At 35.0% G+C, this 17,124-nt stretch overlaps 1 protein-coding gene across 5 annotated transcripts; it reads right to left on the reverse strand.

The window, feature by feature from the left end:
- Nucleotides 1-1,120: 1,120 nt before the first annotated feature.
- LOC127947061 (BCL2/adenovirus E1B 19 kDa protein-interacting protein 2-like) lies at nucleotides 1,121-16,772 on the reverse strand. 5 transcript variants are annotated; one of them, XM_052543972.1, is made up of 11 exons: nucleotides 15,912-16,754; nucleotides 11,320-11,415; nucleotides 10,963-11,036; nucleotides 10,692-10,877; nucleotides 8,544-8,726; nucleotides 7,973-8,075; nucleotides 6,466-6,597; nucleotides 6,113-6,199; nucleotides 5,923-6,021; nucleotides 5,612-5,647; nucleotides 1,121-1,971 (listed from the first exon to the last, which is right to left on the reverse strand). In XM_052543972.1, the coding sequence occupies exons 1-11, from the start codon at nucleotides 16,256-16,258 to the stop codon at nucleotides 1,914-1,916; spliced, it is 1,401 nt and encodes a 466-aa protein (XP_052399932.1). In that variant the 5' UTR covers nucleotides 16,259-16,754; the 3' UTR covers nucleotides 1,121-1,913. The 5 variants fall into 5 exon arrangements, with proteins under 5 accessions (XP_052399932.1, XP_052399935.1, XP_052399934.1 ...); XM_052543975.1 differs by having other exon boundaries at nucleotides 11,304-11,415; nucleotides 15,912-16,061; XM_052543974.1 differs by lacking the exon at nucleotides 15,912-16,754 and adding an exon at nucleotides 11,505-11,967.
- Nucleotides 16,773-17,124: the final 352 nt, after the last annotated feature.

Below are 17,124 nucleotides of genomic sequence, written 5' to 3' on the forward strand. Positions count from 1 at the left end.
TACATGGAATTTGTTTTTGTTTTTTTGACCATTTTTTGTAGCCAAAATTTCTTCACTGAATCAATGGTATCTTTATACAACTGGCTTGGAGATGCTTTTACATATAGTCCAGATTAAAGGCATTGGTTTCCCCATTAAAACCAATGCAACAATGGTTCGGGTCTCTAAAACACCCAAACAAAAAGAACAGTGTAGAGTCAGTGACAGTCCATAGATGTCTCAAGAGATTACAAAAAGTGCCACTAACAGTTTTATCACAATACAATGTGATTCACACTAATGTTAAAAAGTCGCTCACAACAATAAAGACCCCCATGTTCTCAGGAAATACTTTGTGATTCTCAAGAGAGTTTCTGGAGCACATCTTCAAAAAGGACTCAAAACTTCAAGGAATAGGAGAAAGACAGATACAGTCCAGATGAGCACAAGTGGGCTACGTTACAGTGGATGCCTTCAGTACCAGGATCCAATCCTCCAAACATCAAGTACCAACAATCAGACATGAACGCGATTGCTCGTCTGGTGAAGTGGAGCTACCATGAAGGATATCTAAACAGTGCAGCTCCCTACCCAGCATGCAGTGGGATGCACAGACGTGCAGTTTGTGTCTATGGAGCTGGAGACTTTAAATGGATCATTTGGCATACAAGTTTGATCTACAAGTAGACTGTGTAGCTAATGAAATGCATGGAGGTTTTTTAAGGTACAAAACTATTTATGGTTGTTCATTACGAGTAGTTAAAACATCTAACATTATTTTATGTTGTCAGAAGTGATGTGTTCAATAACTGTCTGTGCATTTTTCAAAATACTGATTGTGTGAATATTTTACTTATTTGGGTACAAATTCTGCAATGTATTAAGTTTCCAGGTTTTCTTACTGTAGGAACACACACATACATACATATTTTATAAAAATTTTGACATTGAAGAAATTTGAAGAACTATACTAAAAAACACAAGTTTCAGTTTTGTTCTTAAGGAGCTCAGTGTTGATACCATCAAAATAAATAATATATATATATATTTTTTTTTACCTTTTTCATGTCCTATTCTGTTAGGGAAATGACACATCATTGAACTGTTACAGTGTTGTTGAACATTCACGATGACAATGGGATTTTTGTGTGGAAGTTTACTTGCAAGAAATGACATACAAGAACCCCACCCTCCTAAACCGAGAAATGTTACTTTTGCAATACATTTTTGCTTTTCCTTTCTGTCTCGTTTGTACATTTCTCCGGGTTCTTTAATCATGCAAGACATTCAGCAGTAAACAATTTGTGGTATAACTGTGAGATGTTCAGTGAGCACATGACAAACAATGCCAGACTGTGGACTTAAAAATAACATTTCAGTCATAAAAATATATTAATCTTTCTCCTTTGTCGCATTTTGATATAAATATAGATATTTAAATGTAATGTAGAACATGCATCATCTAGTTTTAAAATGGAGTGCCTTAACAAAGACAAACTAGAACATGTTGACAGAATCTACTTACTGAAATGATACATAAAAAAGGTTATTAAAATGTTTAACACAGAAATCAGATGCCATCTGACAAATGCTTGGCACACAAATGCAACAGGGAGGAAGAAAAAAAAGTCACATAGCATAACAGTCAATCGAAGCCTTAAAGTGACAGCTAACCCACAAATAAAAATTGTCCTTATTTACTTAGCCTCACATCGTTCTAAGTCTGTATGACTCTTGTGTGGTGCACAAAAGAAAATATTTAGCAGAATGTACAAGCTTGTTCATATGGGTTTTAAATGACATGAGAGCAAGTAAATGATGGCTGAATTTTCATTTTATGGTGAACTAATCCTTTAAAAGGCACTTTTCTGACATCAAGATTTTTCATTCTCCAGCTAAAAGAAGCCCTATACATTCTCTGCAGCCCCTCTGAATCATTCTGGCACTGCAGTGGTGGCGATCTCTACCTTCCCACGCATGTCCTGGTCAATCCTAAATGAAAAAAAAAAAAAATATATATATATTAAGTGTAAGGCATCAGAATCCAAACCATACCGACACTTCAATTTGATTCAGAAATAATAATTTATACATGAATTAATACAAAGACAACATCACAAAAGTGTCTCAACTTTACACTCAAAGGTTTAGTCTGATCACAAAGACAATTTTGTTTATTTTTTAATGAGGTTAAAAACATCATTATACAAACACCACAAGCAAAAATATGATTTAAATCAATTAATGCGGAACTTAATTCAGTTGATTCTGCATTGTACAAACTGGCTGAAAAACATGAAAAAACTGAAGTGAAGCTTTTGCACAACACAGTTGCAATACGGTTGTTAAGACATTCAAGTGTTTTATGATATCTGATGTAGACTACACTCTACTGCTCCGTCATGACCCACTGAGGATTACACAATGTGTTTTGTCATATGTAGGTGTTAAGAATGTGCCTTGGACAGACATGCATTTGAAATACTAAAAACCACCCATGACTTTGCTTTTCAAATCCTTCACCATTAAAGTCTGATTTACTAGCATGGTAATACATAACATACTAACAACGGCAGAATTGAGGACAGAATGTCAGGATCTAAATCTGTGAGATGTTCATTTCAAACACAAGCAAGATAGCCAAAAAACCTGAATGAAATTAATTCATAACAGTTATTGTGTTACTCAGATGTGGAGTTTCACTAGTCTCCATTTTTCCCTCTATACAACACACTTTTATGCAGACCCAGATCTCACTGCAGACTCAAAAATGTGTGGGAAAAGCAAAATATTGATCAGATTAGAGCTAAATAAATGTTCCAACAGGATTTAATGAATAAATAGATTTTAAATATATATTTCTATTTAAAATGTATACATTATGCAATTTTATATTCAATATAAATTTATAAAATATAACTGCAAGCAGCAATTAGGGGGCCAAGCACTCCTAAGGCAAAATGAGGAGCTAAGCATGGCATGGAGCATCAGACCAAATGCAACAATGAGTACCGTAATAAAAGCAGTTTTAGGATGATTTTAATTGAAATGGCTGAAAAATCATAAATGCAACCTCTAGTAATATGATTGAATGACTTATCCCTTTTGTCCAACAGGTGGCGCTGTAATCAAATTATTTTGATGTGAACTGTGTGAGGTGACAATGGCACACACAAAGTTTGTTGACATTATGTTAAAGCTTTGCAGAGATACTGCCTCAGTAACAACAAAAAAACAGTTTTGTCTATCAACACAAAATCCATAAATTTTTGTCAGCAAAGTCTGTAGATGATCAGACTTGATTTTGGTGAAAATCGGATCAACGGTTGAGGAGGAGTTTGAAAAAGTAGGCAGGACAGGAAGTTCAGCTTATTATTGCATAATTGGACCCATAAATGACCCAATTCATATTTTGAGACCAGTTCCATTACAATAGGCTAATGCAATCAAAAGTTGAAAATTTTTGGAAATTTCATAATGAATGGATAGTGAATTGTTTATTACTCTTGACCAATAGGTGGCGCTGTTATCAAATTGATGTGGCATGGTCAGTGTGAAGTGACAATGCCACATTGCTTGATAAATTTGGTGAAAATTGGACCAACAGTCTAGGAGGAGTTAGAAAAAGTAGGTTTTCAACATGACTCAAAATGGCGGACAGGAAGTTCAGACAATTATGGCAAAATTATCATTGTGATGTTCTCGGCATAATCCAAGGAATCGGTTTCATTACAATTAGCTAGTCTAAATAAAAGTTAATAAAACTTTTTGAGTACCATCAAGGCATGGTGCCGAAGAAGCATACCAAGTTTCATAATGATACATCATTGCAATCGTAAAATATAACATTTTACTAAAAAATTCAATAAAAAAAAAATAAATAAATTTGATATTGTTCGATATCTTGGCACCTAATCTAATGAGACCAGTTGTGTGATTTTTGGAAAAACCATTCAGAAGTTATAAGCAAAAATATGCATTTGTCACATCTCCTGACCATTAGGTGGCACGCCACCATAACACTGCAGGTTTGCTCAGGTCCTGCTTGTTACAACACACACCAAGTATGGTCTCAATACGCCAAAACATTTCAGAGAGGAAGCCTCTTCTTTTTCTCAAATTTGTTCAAGTGTTATTCGAGAACGGTTTAATGAATCAACGTGAATTCCATAACTTTTTGCCAACATGGTCTGAAAATGATATGAGATAATTTTGGTGAGAATCAGACAAACCATATGAGTTTTAAAAAGTAGTTTTTTCAAACAACTAAAAATAGCGAAAAAACGAAACCTTGCTATTTTTAAATTTTGTTGTTCATTCGACTCTGCATGAGCCAGGGATTCAAAGGGAAAAAAATTGTCCTTCTGTGCCTTATGGTTTAAAAGTTATTAGCATAAACATGAGTGAAAATTTGGACATCTGATGGCACTACAGAGTTTGAGTTAGAGACTCCAAATATGCTATGTTTAATGTCGAGACTGTTCTCTATCAGTGTGCCAAATTTCACAACCTTCACGCAAGCGGGACTATGGGCAGCCATAGACTCGAGCAGAAGAAACGGAAACGGTAGAAGAAGAAGCAATAAAAATGCCAACGGATACAATAGGTGCCTAATAAAGTGGATCCCTAATTACAAATTGTGACGAGTGGGGCAGGGCCGAGAGCCGTGGGAACGGAGCGAGGCCGGTGGAGTGATTGGAAATCAGCGACACCTACTCGACCCACCGGTCTCGAGTCCCACGTAAGAGATTGGAAGGATATAAAATGGGAGCGACAACAGTGAAGGACAAGAGAGGACCGGGCCTGGATTTATTTGTGTTTTGGTTTTGTTTGTGCGTGGCAGTCGTCCGTGAGGGGGCTGCCGCGCTGTTTTGTGTTTATTTTATTATTAAAGTTTCATTTTGATTGTTTCCCAGTTCCCGCCTCCTTCTTCCCACGAAAGAACATTGTTACACAAATTATATTATCTTCATTGGCATATATATTTTCTGCATAATTTAAATCGAGTGTTTATTAAAAAAGACATCCTGCAAAATCAAAAAACTAAAAATTTCATTTGTTTTACATCATACCTTGACCATTATCTTTTTAACTGAGAAAAAATGTTGACTAGTTCTTTGAAACCCACTGTACTTTATTTCAATGTTTTTAGTTATTTTTAAAAATAAAATGATGAGGTCTACCAAAATTAGTTGAAAATAAATTAAGAATATTTATTTATTATTTTACTTATTTGAATAAATTATGAATAACCTTACAAAAGATTTTAACTGCTTTGGATGGTTTTAAAACAAATTTTAGGGTGAAGACAGCAAGAAAACTGAAACTGCAATAGCGATAAGACAAAAACTACAGGAAATACTGATTGCCTCGGTAGATTTTACAATAAAAGGACAATGCTGTTGCTCTGGAAACATATTGTTCTCAACAAAAGATTATAGTAGGATGGCACACAGAAGGAATTTAGCATTTTGATCAAAATTAAAGCAGCAGCTCAAAAAACAACTTTTGGTCGAGTGACCAAGAAAAGGAGTACACTTATTAAAGCCAAACGATTAATTGTTAGTCTTGTGCAATTCAGGCAAAGGCAACAGAAATACCGCAGTGATCTCAGGAATGAAAATACAGATACCTTTTATGTTTTTTCCTATTTTTTTCTTCGTCAAACCTTCGAGGAAATGCAGGGAGAAGGGTTAGGGCATAGAGAGTTTCTGAAGATACCACAGCCAACAGCACTTGGGAGCGGATCAGACTTAAAATAATTACAAAGCTAGAATACTGATGAGAGAAGAGAGCAATATGGAAACTTCAGTACGTAAAGTAATCATTTAGCATAGCTTGCCAAAACCGTTTCAGAGTAATGAACGTACAGTCGAAACTGATAATTTCCTGTAAAAAAAGAAAACGCAGGAGGCAGAAGCAGCATATTAAGGGGATACTTACTGTTTAATGCAGTCTGGTATGGAAACATACTCCATCGGGACAAGCTCAGCCAGGTCTGTCAAGCTGTACACATACTTGATTTTCTGGCTAAATTTTGAGCTATAAAATGAAAGATTTACATTGAATAACGCATAAGCAGGAAATCAGTTCATATTAAAACATATCTGAAGGGAACTAGAAAAGGACTGACCTTATAAAAGGTTTTGTGAGAGTTAGGAGTGTGCGAATAAACCAGGACGGGTGCACAATTATCAATGATTTCAAATTCTTCCTTAACCTGTATCAGAACAATGTTGTGTGAATATAAAATTAGACTTTTTTTTATTTTAAAATTAACTGCAACTAAATATTTTACATATATATATATATATATATATATATATATATATATATATATATATATATATATATATATATATATATATATATATATATTCTGGGGTTAAAACTAAATAAAGACAGAATGAGTAATTTAATGGGATAGTTAACCCAAAAATAAAATAAAAAAACTTTGTTAGCCAATCCTATCAATGAGGTTCTCACCTTCGATCTATTTGCTGATAGCATTTTCTGAGCCAGCCCACACTGGGCATCTTTCGGCGGGAAGTGGCTCCGTTCAGGTATACAATCATGTAGTTCTCAGCTACAAGCAGCTCTAGAGTTCCTATGACATACCTGAATTAAACACAATATATTAGTTTTAAAACCACCTCAGGTTTGAGGCATCAGGTGAGGACTGGTCTCCATCACCGTCAGCACTGCTAAAAAAACTTAAGGTGGGCTTCATATTAGTGGAATTTGGACAGAATGTGGGTCCGTTGTCTATTGTCAATAGTTCAGTCTCTTTCAAACCAAGTAGCTTTCTGTAATCAACTGAATCCACATAACCCATTGCTAAAGATTATTATTGATATATTTCATCCATGAAAAAAAGTAAATTACCAAATAATGGTAAATGTGATCACTAGACATGCAAGTTAAATGGATATTTCACCCAAAAATAAAAATGACCCTATGATTTACTCACCCTCAAGTCATCCTAGGTGAATATGACTTTCTTCTTTCAGACGAATACAACGAGTTATATTGGAAAATGTCAGGAACTTACGCGACGCCTACATCATCTGCTTTAACATCACTCTCTCATGAACACACATACGACAGTTAGCAGAAGCAACCGATTACGGTTTCTTAAGTTTTAAATATGGATATGTTTCTTACAGTAACACAACACTTCACTTCAGAAGTCCGTTATTAACCACCCCAAACCATGTGGAGCACTTTTTATGATGAATGGATGTACTTTTTTAGGCTTCAAAATCTTGACCCCCCCACCATTCACTGCCATTAATAGAAAGGACATTTTTAAATATAACTCAGATTGCATTTGTCTGAAAGAAGAAAAGTCATATAAACGTGGGATGGCTTGAAGGTGACTAAGTCATGGGATAATTTTCATTTTTGGGTGAACAATCCCTTTAAATCAACAGAAAAGCTTGAATCACTGGTCTCCCAAAAATGGACTATAATGGACTATGGAGTCAAAATGATAATGCATATTGTTAGGGAAAAGTAATTGAAAAAAAGGGAAAAAAATTATGTACACTGTGATAGTTAACCAAGAAATGTGATCATTTCTATTTCTGTTTTTTTTTTTGTATATGAAATATTCACAAATTGAGTTGGAAGCAATTAGTAGCAACACATATTTGCCTTAATTTCATCAGTGCCGTCTGAACAATACTTTGCAGAGACTATCCTGCAATGAACGGCAATGTAAAAAATGATTTTAAAAGCTGTACATAAAGTTTATTTTTTAAAAGATTATTGGAGTAAACTTTTACTATTCGTTCTACTTCAAAATGTCACTTTTAATTCAATGCGTCACTTGCCATTTCATTGTAATTAGCTGAGAGATTTACTAGACATTTCTGAGATTAAATTGTTTCTACATCAACTTTTTTCCCCAGCATGGTCGCTTCACAGATGTATCAGTTTTAAAGGGATCTTGACCAGAATAAGCCATGTGGAACAGCCATCTAGAACTTACTTGAAAAGATTCTCCATGATGTATCTGTAATTTGGTTGATTGCTCTCAGGCATAAAGCAAACAGCAAAGACAATGATGGCATTCAATCCATCGCCATAGTAACCTGCGAAAAGGGGAACCATGTTTGAAAGTGGCTACTGGCAAACGTTTGAACGTTAGTTTGCTCTTTTACAGCAATTACACAAGTTGACTGATCCAATCCTTCTGAATCAACAGCTCAGTCTCTGTAAATGTTCATTATATAACAGCATGCAAAATAGGCATTTCGAATGAAAGCGACAGCTGTTAGATGGCAAAAGGGAGGGGGAGGAAGTGCAAAAAGGAGGAAAGACAGATGGTAAAAGGCTCTTCTGACTGAGAAATGATCTGAAAAAGGTATGTGACATTATAAAAGACAGTAAATGCCACAGTACTGCTCTAAAAAACCAAAGCAGCTATATGGGTGAGAATGTTGCTAAACGCCATAAAACTCACCCACTGACAATTTCACTTCCTGAATGGTGCAAACAGAAAATGTCCTTGTATAGATAACAGACAGGACACATTGTTATGGAAAGGTGCGGTCACTGACCTCCATGGCTGATAACCCTCTTGTAGGGCTCAATGGCCTTCATGTCTACCCGGTGCTCCTGCTCTCCGATGCGGAAGACTCTCCAGCGACGGCCCTCCTCCCGTTCCTCCGTGCTGGTGAACTCCTGCACTGACTCCACTCCTTTACACAACAGGTCCGCATTTTTGGGTTTTGGGAGGTCATCTGACAAGGGAAATACAGGGTTTATTTGTTATTTTTGAGAAAATACACCGGAAAAATAAAGTTTTGACTAAAAATCTCAGATAGCATCATATGTGCCTATCTTCAACACAATCCATTATAGGATGCTCTGTGAAAACGTCCATTCAATTTGGCAGATTCAAGTGAATATAAATGCTTTTATAGAAGTATGACTGAAACGGCATTAATTGAAGGAAGGTAGCTTCCTATGTAGACAGTAGGTAACACAGTTAACATAAGGGCAGCTAGCTACAGTAGGATTTGTAACAGAGCTAATGAGAATACAACATACCTACATTAATAAGTGCTAGTTCCTACCAGTTCATTATGGATACATCTGTCATGAGAACCTTTGTGCAAAAGTGCACTTATTTGTACTGAATGTGCATTTGTATTGTACTGTAAATCTTAAAAGTAGATTAAAAAATAAACACACAGTACTGGTTATTATACACTGGTTATTACAAACATGGTTATTTTCCTGGCTATTACACACTGCTCTAGGTGTGTGTTTGCGGTGTGTGTGTGTGTGTTCAGGGCTGTGTGTGTGCACTTTGGATTAAATAAGAGCACTAATTCCGAGTTTGGGTCACCATTCTTTGCTGTATGTCACGTCACTTTCTACCTTCACCACAATAAAACCACAGATAATTTTCATAAGGTACTATGATAATTAACACAATTAAGTACACTTTTTAAATGTGCACTTTGTAATAATCCCTGACAGCACACATACATAACGGAGATGTCTATCTGCCGTCTGCATTTACATCGGCAAGACGTATTTTAAAGAAGGTTGCTCATCTGCAATACGTCTATAGTACAATATTTAGAAAATGTCTTAAAGGTGTTTATGATTTATAATATATATAAAACTGACATCTTAGAGACGTCTATCAGATGTTTGCACACAGCAGATGCTTTCCAGATGAAGTCATCTTTAACAGACATCATGCAGACGTACGTGTGCTATCTGGGATGTCATATTAAACATTTTACTTCAAAGTACAATTTAAATTATGTTTAAATAATATTTTGTTGTAAAGAAATAAACTTATTTTGATGTGTTGACAAATATACTAGAGCACATTTAAATTCCTTTATTAAAATTTCAACTAGTGTTATTCAATATTACATTTAAAGTTAATACATTTTAAATGTATTCAGTTACAAATGGTAATTTTACAATTGAGCTTAAATACACAACAAATACATTTTTTTTAAAGTATTAATTCAATTACATACTGTATAAAGACGTACTAAAGTCCTACTTAAGCGAGTCTGAATTTTTTTTTAACCACTTAAGTATTCTTTCTAAAAGTTTGCCTTTAAAAAGATGCTAAATTCAATTTTCGCAATTTTTTGGCACCGCTGCAGTTTTTTGCCTTTAAATTCAAAAGTGATTCATTTTGAGCTTTAGCGAAAGTGATCAGGACACCAAAGTGAGGCTGATTAACAGAATCAGATCTGATTGAGATTGGTGGAAAAACCATGCACAAATCAAAATCCAACCATCAACATTCTCCAATACGAAAACAATAGATAGCCTTTGATTTATAGTGCCATATCACACCAAAGATTGATATCGCAAAAAGAAAATGAAATCAATGCTGTAGGACTTGATCGGGGAGTAAAACATCCAGTCAGGTAACCTTACCACAAACCGCAGGCCAGCGGCCTGACGCAAACCAATGAGAAGAAACATTCCTTCCAGGAAAGAGAGAAGAGAGCAGCGGGACAGAAAAACAAAACAAGAACACACAATACTGTTTAACTAGGAGTTATTACACAAAGTCGGTCCATGAAAAGGTCTCTGTAATATTAGTGAGTAAGGAACATTTCTAGGGATCAGTATGAGTCCGAATGGCTGCAAAATGACTAATTTATCAGATTAGTTGCTGGTTGGGATAATGTAATAAACCATTAACATTTAAAGCACAATCATACCTTCCCACTCGAACTCGTTGCTGTTGTCTGAAGGGGTGTCTATATCATCCAGGTCCAGTTCTGTACTCTCATCCAGCTCATCAGACAGGACCGAACCCTCGCTGTGGTCCAGGTCGAGGCTGATGTCTGGAGCCAAAAGCTTCTTTTTGTGTTTTCTTGCACTGTTTAGTCTGTAAGACTGTGAAGCTGCAGTTAAAACATGATTGATTACAATGTTTTCTGAGCATAGTTACAAATGTATAATTGTCTCTAAATATTCAGTACTGCTTACCAGGTGCTCCTTCACCTGAAGAGCCGGTGAAAAGCTCCTCATCAAGATGCATATCTCCCTCTTCCGGGAGTGGCCTGGCACCCCAAATAAAACACACTCAAACTTACTGTGATATAATATACATATTTGCTATTATTTAAGCCAGATCATAAAAAAAAAAAAAAAATAAACCTACTCCATTAAAATGTGGTCACAGCACCACAAATGCAAGTTTGCTATTTTACAACTATTTTGAATGTGGCTCATCCTATTAAAATTGAAAATGTAGAGTGTTTATTTAATAATAAGAAGCTATTTTTCCTCTGATGCCAGGTTTATTTGTTTGTTATGTATAACCTTACAATTTTGTGGTCCTACCTGGGGAAGTCCTCATCTTGCCACTCCTCCTTTAGCTCCACCCCCTCCAATCTCAGCCGCGCTTCTGTGGTAGCAACCGACTCCTGGCGCTCAAAACTGAAAGCATTTAAAACAATTGAGTTCACTCATTAGACAACGGATCTGGTTTTAAAACAACCCTAGTTCATAGCATTTTATTTACTTACTAAAAAAAACAATTCGTCCGAGTTGAAAAAGACAAGAAGTCCAAATCCAATAGTGGCTGATAGTCATTCATCACAGAGCTACAAACTCTTAGTTACTGAGTAATTACTGCAAAGAGCTTCGAACTGCCTTATAAGACCACTGCATGTTAAGGCGTGGTGTATCACATCTTATTACGACATAAATCCACTTGAGCTTCTTTGGTGTGCTAATCTCCAATACAAAGGCATGTAAACTCCTGAGGACTTCATATGAATTCTTTTACATATACGAGATAAGCTCTTTTACAAATGGAAGTCGACCAGTTTCACCTTCTTTGAGGAAAGATCTGGGTGGTGACTCTGGAAAGGCCTGAAATTCTTGGAGTGTTTTCAAAGTTAAGTGTTTTCAGCGTAAAGAACAAGCATGCTCTTATTTCTTGGAAACGAAGCAGATTAGGATGCCCTTCTTGCTAGAACTAAAGTCATTTCACAGCAAGATCACTCTTATAAGACCAAAATATATATATATAACTAAACACTAGATTCAATGTTTGAATATATAAAAGTTAGACTGTGTTCAGGCTGGAATACTGGCATACTGCTGAGTGTGCAAAAATTGTGAAACAATATGAAATACACAATTTCATAAAGTAGTAAGCCAGTTATCACCTCAAAAGGAAAAATTTTAACATTTTCATTTTCTATGCTATGTTCACAATTTGACCAGAATTTGGTACATGTCTATAAATCGTTTAAAGTCTGATTTGGGTGATTTTACAAAAAACATTAAACGAACATCAAAATTAAACAAAACAAACGTAAAGACATTTTAAATAAAATCTATGGCAAAAGTGGTAACAGGGTTGTAAATGAATAGCTAATTTAGGTGCTAATTTAAATGTCTGTAGAAGTTTTATCTTGGTGTATGTATTTTGGTATGATAGCATTTATTAATATTTTGGATTATTTTTATATTTTCAGTCTTCATTTTTATTTTAGTTTCAATAGATGTGCTTTTGGACATTAACATTTGCATAACATATTGTTATAATGCTTCAATATATATATATATATATATATATATATATATATATATATATATATATATATATAGTAATTTTAATAAACTATATTCCAGTTAGCTTCCAAAACAACATTTCAAATTGTCAACATTTAAAAAAGTTTAAGTTTTTCATCTAATATTTATAGTTTATATATATATATATATGTACCATGATGGTAGCTGAACAAATTCAGAGTTACAGGATTAGTTTGGAGTTGACAAAACCAAACCTCTTCAATCCGGCTTTGTTGGTACCATGATGCTGTTCATCAACTTTCTTTGTCAATTCAGGCTTTGATCCTGAGTTTGTGGAGCGTGTGCACATGAATGTTTGACATCACTGGCGAACAGCCAATCACGAGCCTTGCAATACAAAGCAAGTTTGATTTACTTCTCGCGAGAGACCCAGCGAGATTCAAAACTAAAGGTTAAAGGTTATGCTAAAGGTTAAGAGATTGAAGAATATGACAAATTTAAATGTCATATGAAAAATGAAGGAGGACTAATAAAATAAATGATCTTGCTCCATCAGTGTAGTCACAAGTGGAACTTGTTAACTTAAGGGGGTCGCACACCAGACGAGAAGCGCAGCGCCGCGTCGCGCCATGTCTTTAAAATTCGAACACATTATTCTCTATGGGTGTACACACACCGGCGGCGCCATTCGGCCCAGCTACGACTCATTAGTTTATACATTTGAAAATATATAGTGATAGAGACTTGAACAGGTAAATTCAGATTTGTCATTTTTAAAATAGTTCAATCTTTTGATACTACAGCTTATTTATATTACATTAATATTTATTTAAAATAATTTATAATAACTGTTAAACTAAAATTGCTTGTGTGTAAGAGATAAATAATAATATGAATCACAATAATTATATAAATCATAAAATGACTCCGTTATTATCATTAAAGCAAGACTTCTATTTTCTTTTTTTTTTTTAAACATAAGTGACCTTGAATTTGGAGCAAGATAAACTGGAGTGACTTTGTGTCAGACATGTGTCACTTCTCTCGCATCTGATTGGTTCACCTTCAGTTTGAGATCTCTAACCCAGAACATAACCTGCCCCGGAGCAGGTTAGCCGTGCAGCGTAAGATACCATGGCAACCAACACCGATTGAAGCCAAGCTACTTTCATAGTACCTAAAACCCAGGGTTGGCGGAAACTAAGCTGAAACATAGCTGGCTAGTCACCTAATCCAGCTTCATGGTACAGCCCCCTGGTGTTCAGGGCTCGCGCAGAGAAAGGCGTCTCAAAACACTAGAACACCGAATTTGCTTATTTTTGCTCTTGTGCCGACAAATTCATACAAAATATGTCAAAATATCCACCTTGGAAATTATGCTCGAAAAAACAGTCAGTTATTTCTTAAGTGAAAGTAAACAGTTGAGGAAAAAATGGGATGTGTATTATATTGGATGCGTTCATCGTCTCTTAAAGTGGCCGCGTCTAATTTAGCTACTGGCTGCTGTAATGTTAATCCAAGAAAATGAAAATGAAAATCACTCACTGCTCTTGACTGAATTTCTTTGTAGTTTTAACAGTCAAACCAAAACTTATTCAGAAACCAGATATAATATTTGATATATATAGCAAAACTGTAATAATGTGAGAAAAGTTGAAGGTGTCTGAATAAATGTAGGTTTTATTGTATATTTCATTTTTACATTGAAGACTATCCAGTGTTATTATGTGGTTTCTGTACCTTGACACCTACAAACTTGAAAAAAAAAACTTAAACATTGGTGTGAAACAGGAGTAATTGCACCTTGTACAATGTGGAATTAGTTTACAGCTTTTTCAAGAACTTTGTGAAACATTTTGGAAACAGGAGATGAGCCCCTTTTCTAATGCACCACCTAGCTTGATAAACCCCTTCTCAAAGACTTACTGTTTGTCAATTTTATTTGGGTAACACATAGTCTGAATGCCTTCGGCAGAATTCGATTGAGCCATTTTAATTTAGATTAATCTAGATTAATTTCAAGATCACAGTGAGATTAATCTATATTAAAAAAATTAATCTATGCCCACCTCTAATTTATATATATATATATATATATATATATATATATATATATATATATATATATATATATATATATATATATACAAAAAGTAGCATTTTACATGCATTAAGTATCATGAATTAACAATAAAATTGATTAATCTGTGTTAATTTTAATTAAAAAACATCACGTTCATGCTAATGTTAACATAAAAAAATGAGGGTCCAAAACAACTTTGGACTCCACTGACTTAAACTGTATGAACAAAAACAACTTTGAATATCGTCTTTTGCATTCATGACATGAGGGTAAGTAAATGATGAAAATGTTATTCTTTGGTGAACTATTTCTAAGAGATTTTAACACTCAAATCAAACCTGTCATAATAAAGCAGGATCACAGACTTATTATAGACTCTGATTAATAAAAGTGGCATACAGAGAATTATTTATAGGAACTATGTACACACTTGAGACTAATTAGATGATTGAATAGACTGTACACACCTAGAGACTGTTATGAATGTATCACCTGTAGGTGTAGGTTTTGCATGCCACCACATAATGGCACACAAACAAAAGGCACTGCACGAATAGGGTGTAAAATAAAGTCAGAAACTATATATATATATATATATATATATATATATATATGGAGCACTAAATAAATAAAGCACTTTCAGTCATAAAAAAATAAGTAAAATGAATATCAATTCAACAGATTAGATTGAAACAATTACACTGCTGTCTGTTTTTGATAGTTGAATACAGTTGAGAAGTTGAAGACCTCGGAGTTAGAATGGGCCAAAATTATTTATATGAAGTTACAAACATCTTAATCATGGATTTGTTTGTTAGAAACATGCAGCTCTCCGCTTTACATGATGTCAATTGATGGACTTGAGTGGTGTGGATTACTTTTTGTATTTTTTTTACAGCTGTCTGCACTCTTATTCTGACGGCACCCATTCACTGCAAAGGATCCACCGGTGAGCAAGTAATGTAACGATACATTTCTCCAAATCTGTTCCCTTAAAGAAACAAACACATCTACATCGTGGATGACCTGAAGGCGAATACATATTGAGCAAATGTTAATTTGTGCCAGAAACTATTTCTTTATGAAGAGAGAGACACAAACATTTGATGTATTTAGTTGTTTTTCTTGCTGTTAATTTCATGCTAAATAATACTCTACCAAAAGGTATAATCATTTTTGCTCAACTGCTGCCCAAAAATAGTTAATTAATAACCCCAAAGGTAGCATATATCCACTGACTGTGCCAGTGACAGTCCTGTCTACCTAGACCGCATGTGTTTTGAGGCACAGACAGTGTCCTCATTACCTTCCGTTGTGTTCAGCAGGAGAGGAGAGTGTGGGCGGCTCTCTCACAGGAGCTGAAGTCCTCACGTCTGGTTTTTGTCTATTGTCTGGAGTCGCTGCTTCCTGCGGCGGATCTCCTGTTCTGCCTCCGTTCTCCAGAGGATCATTCCCTGCTCTGGAAGTCTGAGGTGCTTCTTCCCCAGAATGAGCCGATGATGACGATAACGATAAACCGCTACTTATGTTTCTGTTTTGCGTCTCAGATGTCCGGCTGGGTGTGTCTGATTCGGGATTACTTTTGTTGGCGTTCAGATCACTCGAGTCTCTCTGGTTTGAGACTTCTTCAGTCGTTATTATATCTGTGGCCATGATCGATTATAACTTAATCGAGAACAACAAACCTTTCAACTGAAAACAACCCTTAATATTCAAACAATAACGACTTCACATAGTCTTTGGTATCTCTGATTAATATAAATACTTATAACAGATTATATGTTTAGATTACGTGCATTTATGTGCCCTATCAAGTATGCTGGAAAACAATCTTGCCCTATTAAATAAACTTCCCGTTGAGTGTGTTTATTTGCCAGCAGTGCCCAGTCTCTTCCTCTCCCGCTTCCTTCCTACAGCACAACTGCTGTCAGTTTAACGCGTATAACGACGAGAAATGCGTGTCGGTCATAGAAAAGCACGTGGAAATACCATTTAAAATAGTCGAGAGCAGTCTAGAGGGCAGGTTTGACAGCTGACAGATTCATTAGACCCATCTTTATCCGTTGCTTTACCCGGCCGTTATTCTTCTTTTGGAAGTCTCGACTCTCCGGTAAAGTGACTCAATAACACGCACCGCTTCCTGTCAACATGTTGATCTTATTCAAAATAAAAGTCTGCCGGTTTCTTTCTAAAAAGTCACGAATGGCTGTAAAAGGAGTAGTGGTTGATATAATACCAGTAAAACGTATTTGTTCTAGTTAACGTAAAAATAAATAAAACATTCACACATTTCCATTACTAGAAATAAAAGCAAATGTTAACTGAAATAAAATATAAAAACGTATTTATTTCAGCTATAGTTGACGTGTCAACATTTCTAAAATAACTAAAGCTAAAACTGAAATGATAATGAAGAAAAGCTATATGGACATAAAAAAATAAAAAATAAAAATAAAATGACAAAAATACAAAATTACAAGTACTTTAACCAAAATTTAATTTAATTTAGTAATTGCGTA

Source organism: Carassius gibelio, chromosome A25 (assembly GCF_023724105.1).
Source record: "Carassius gibelio isolate Cgi1373 ecotype wild population from Czech Republic chromosome A25, carGib1.2-hapl.c, whole genome shotgun sequence".
Lineage (NCBI taxonomy): Eukaryota > Metazoa > Chordata > Actinopteri > Cypriniformes > Cyprinidae > Carassius > Carassius gibelio.

Excerpts from the sequence above, each read along its gene's own strand:
- LOC127947061 (XM_052543972.1), bottom strand. The coding sequence starts at position 16,258 with ATGGCCACAGATATAATAACGACTGAAGAAGTCTCAAACCAGAGAGAC. Across the intron at positions 8,727-10,691 it reads CAACGAGTTCGAGTGGGAAG|ATGACCTCCCAAAACCCAAA; the intron begins GTATGATTGTGC and ends TTCCCTTGTCAG. Across the intron at positions 6,598-7,972 it reads ATCATGGAGAATCTTTTCAA|GTATGTCATAGGAACTCTAG; the intron begins GTAAGTTCTAGA and ends TGTTTAATTCAG.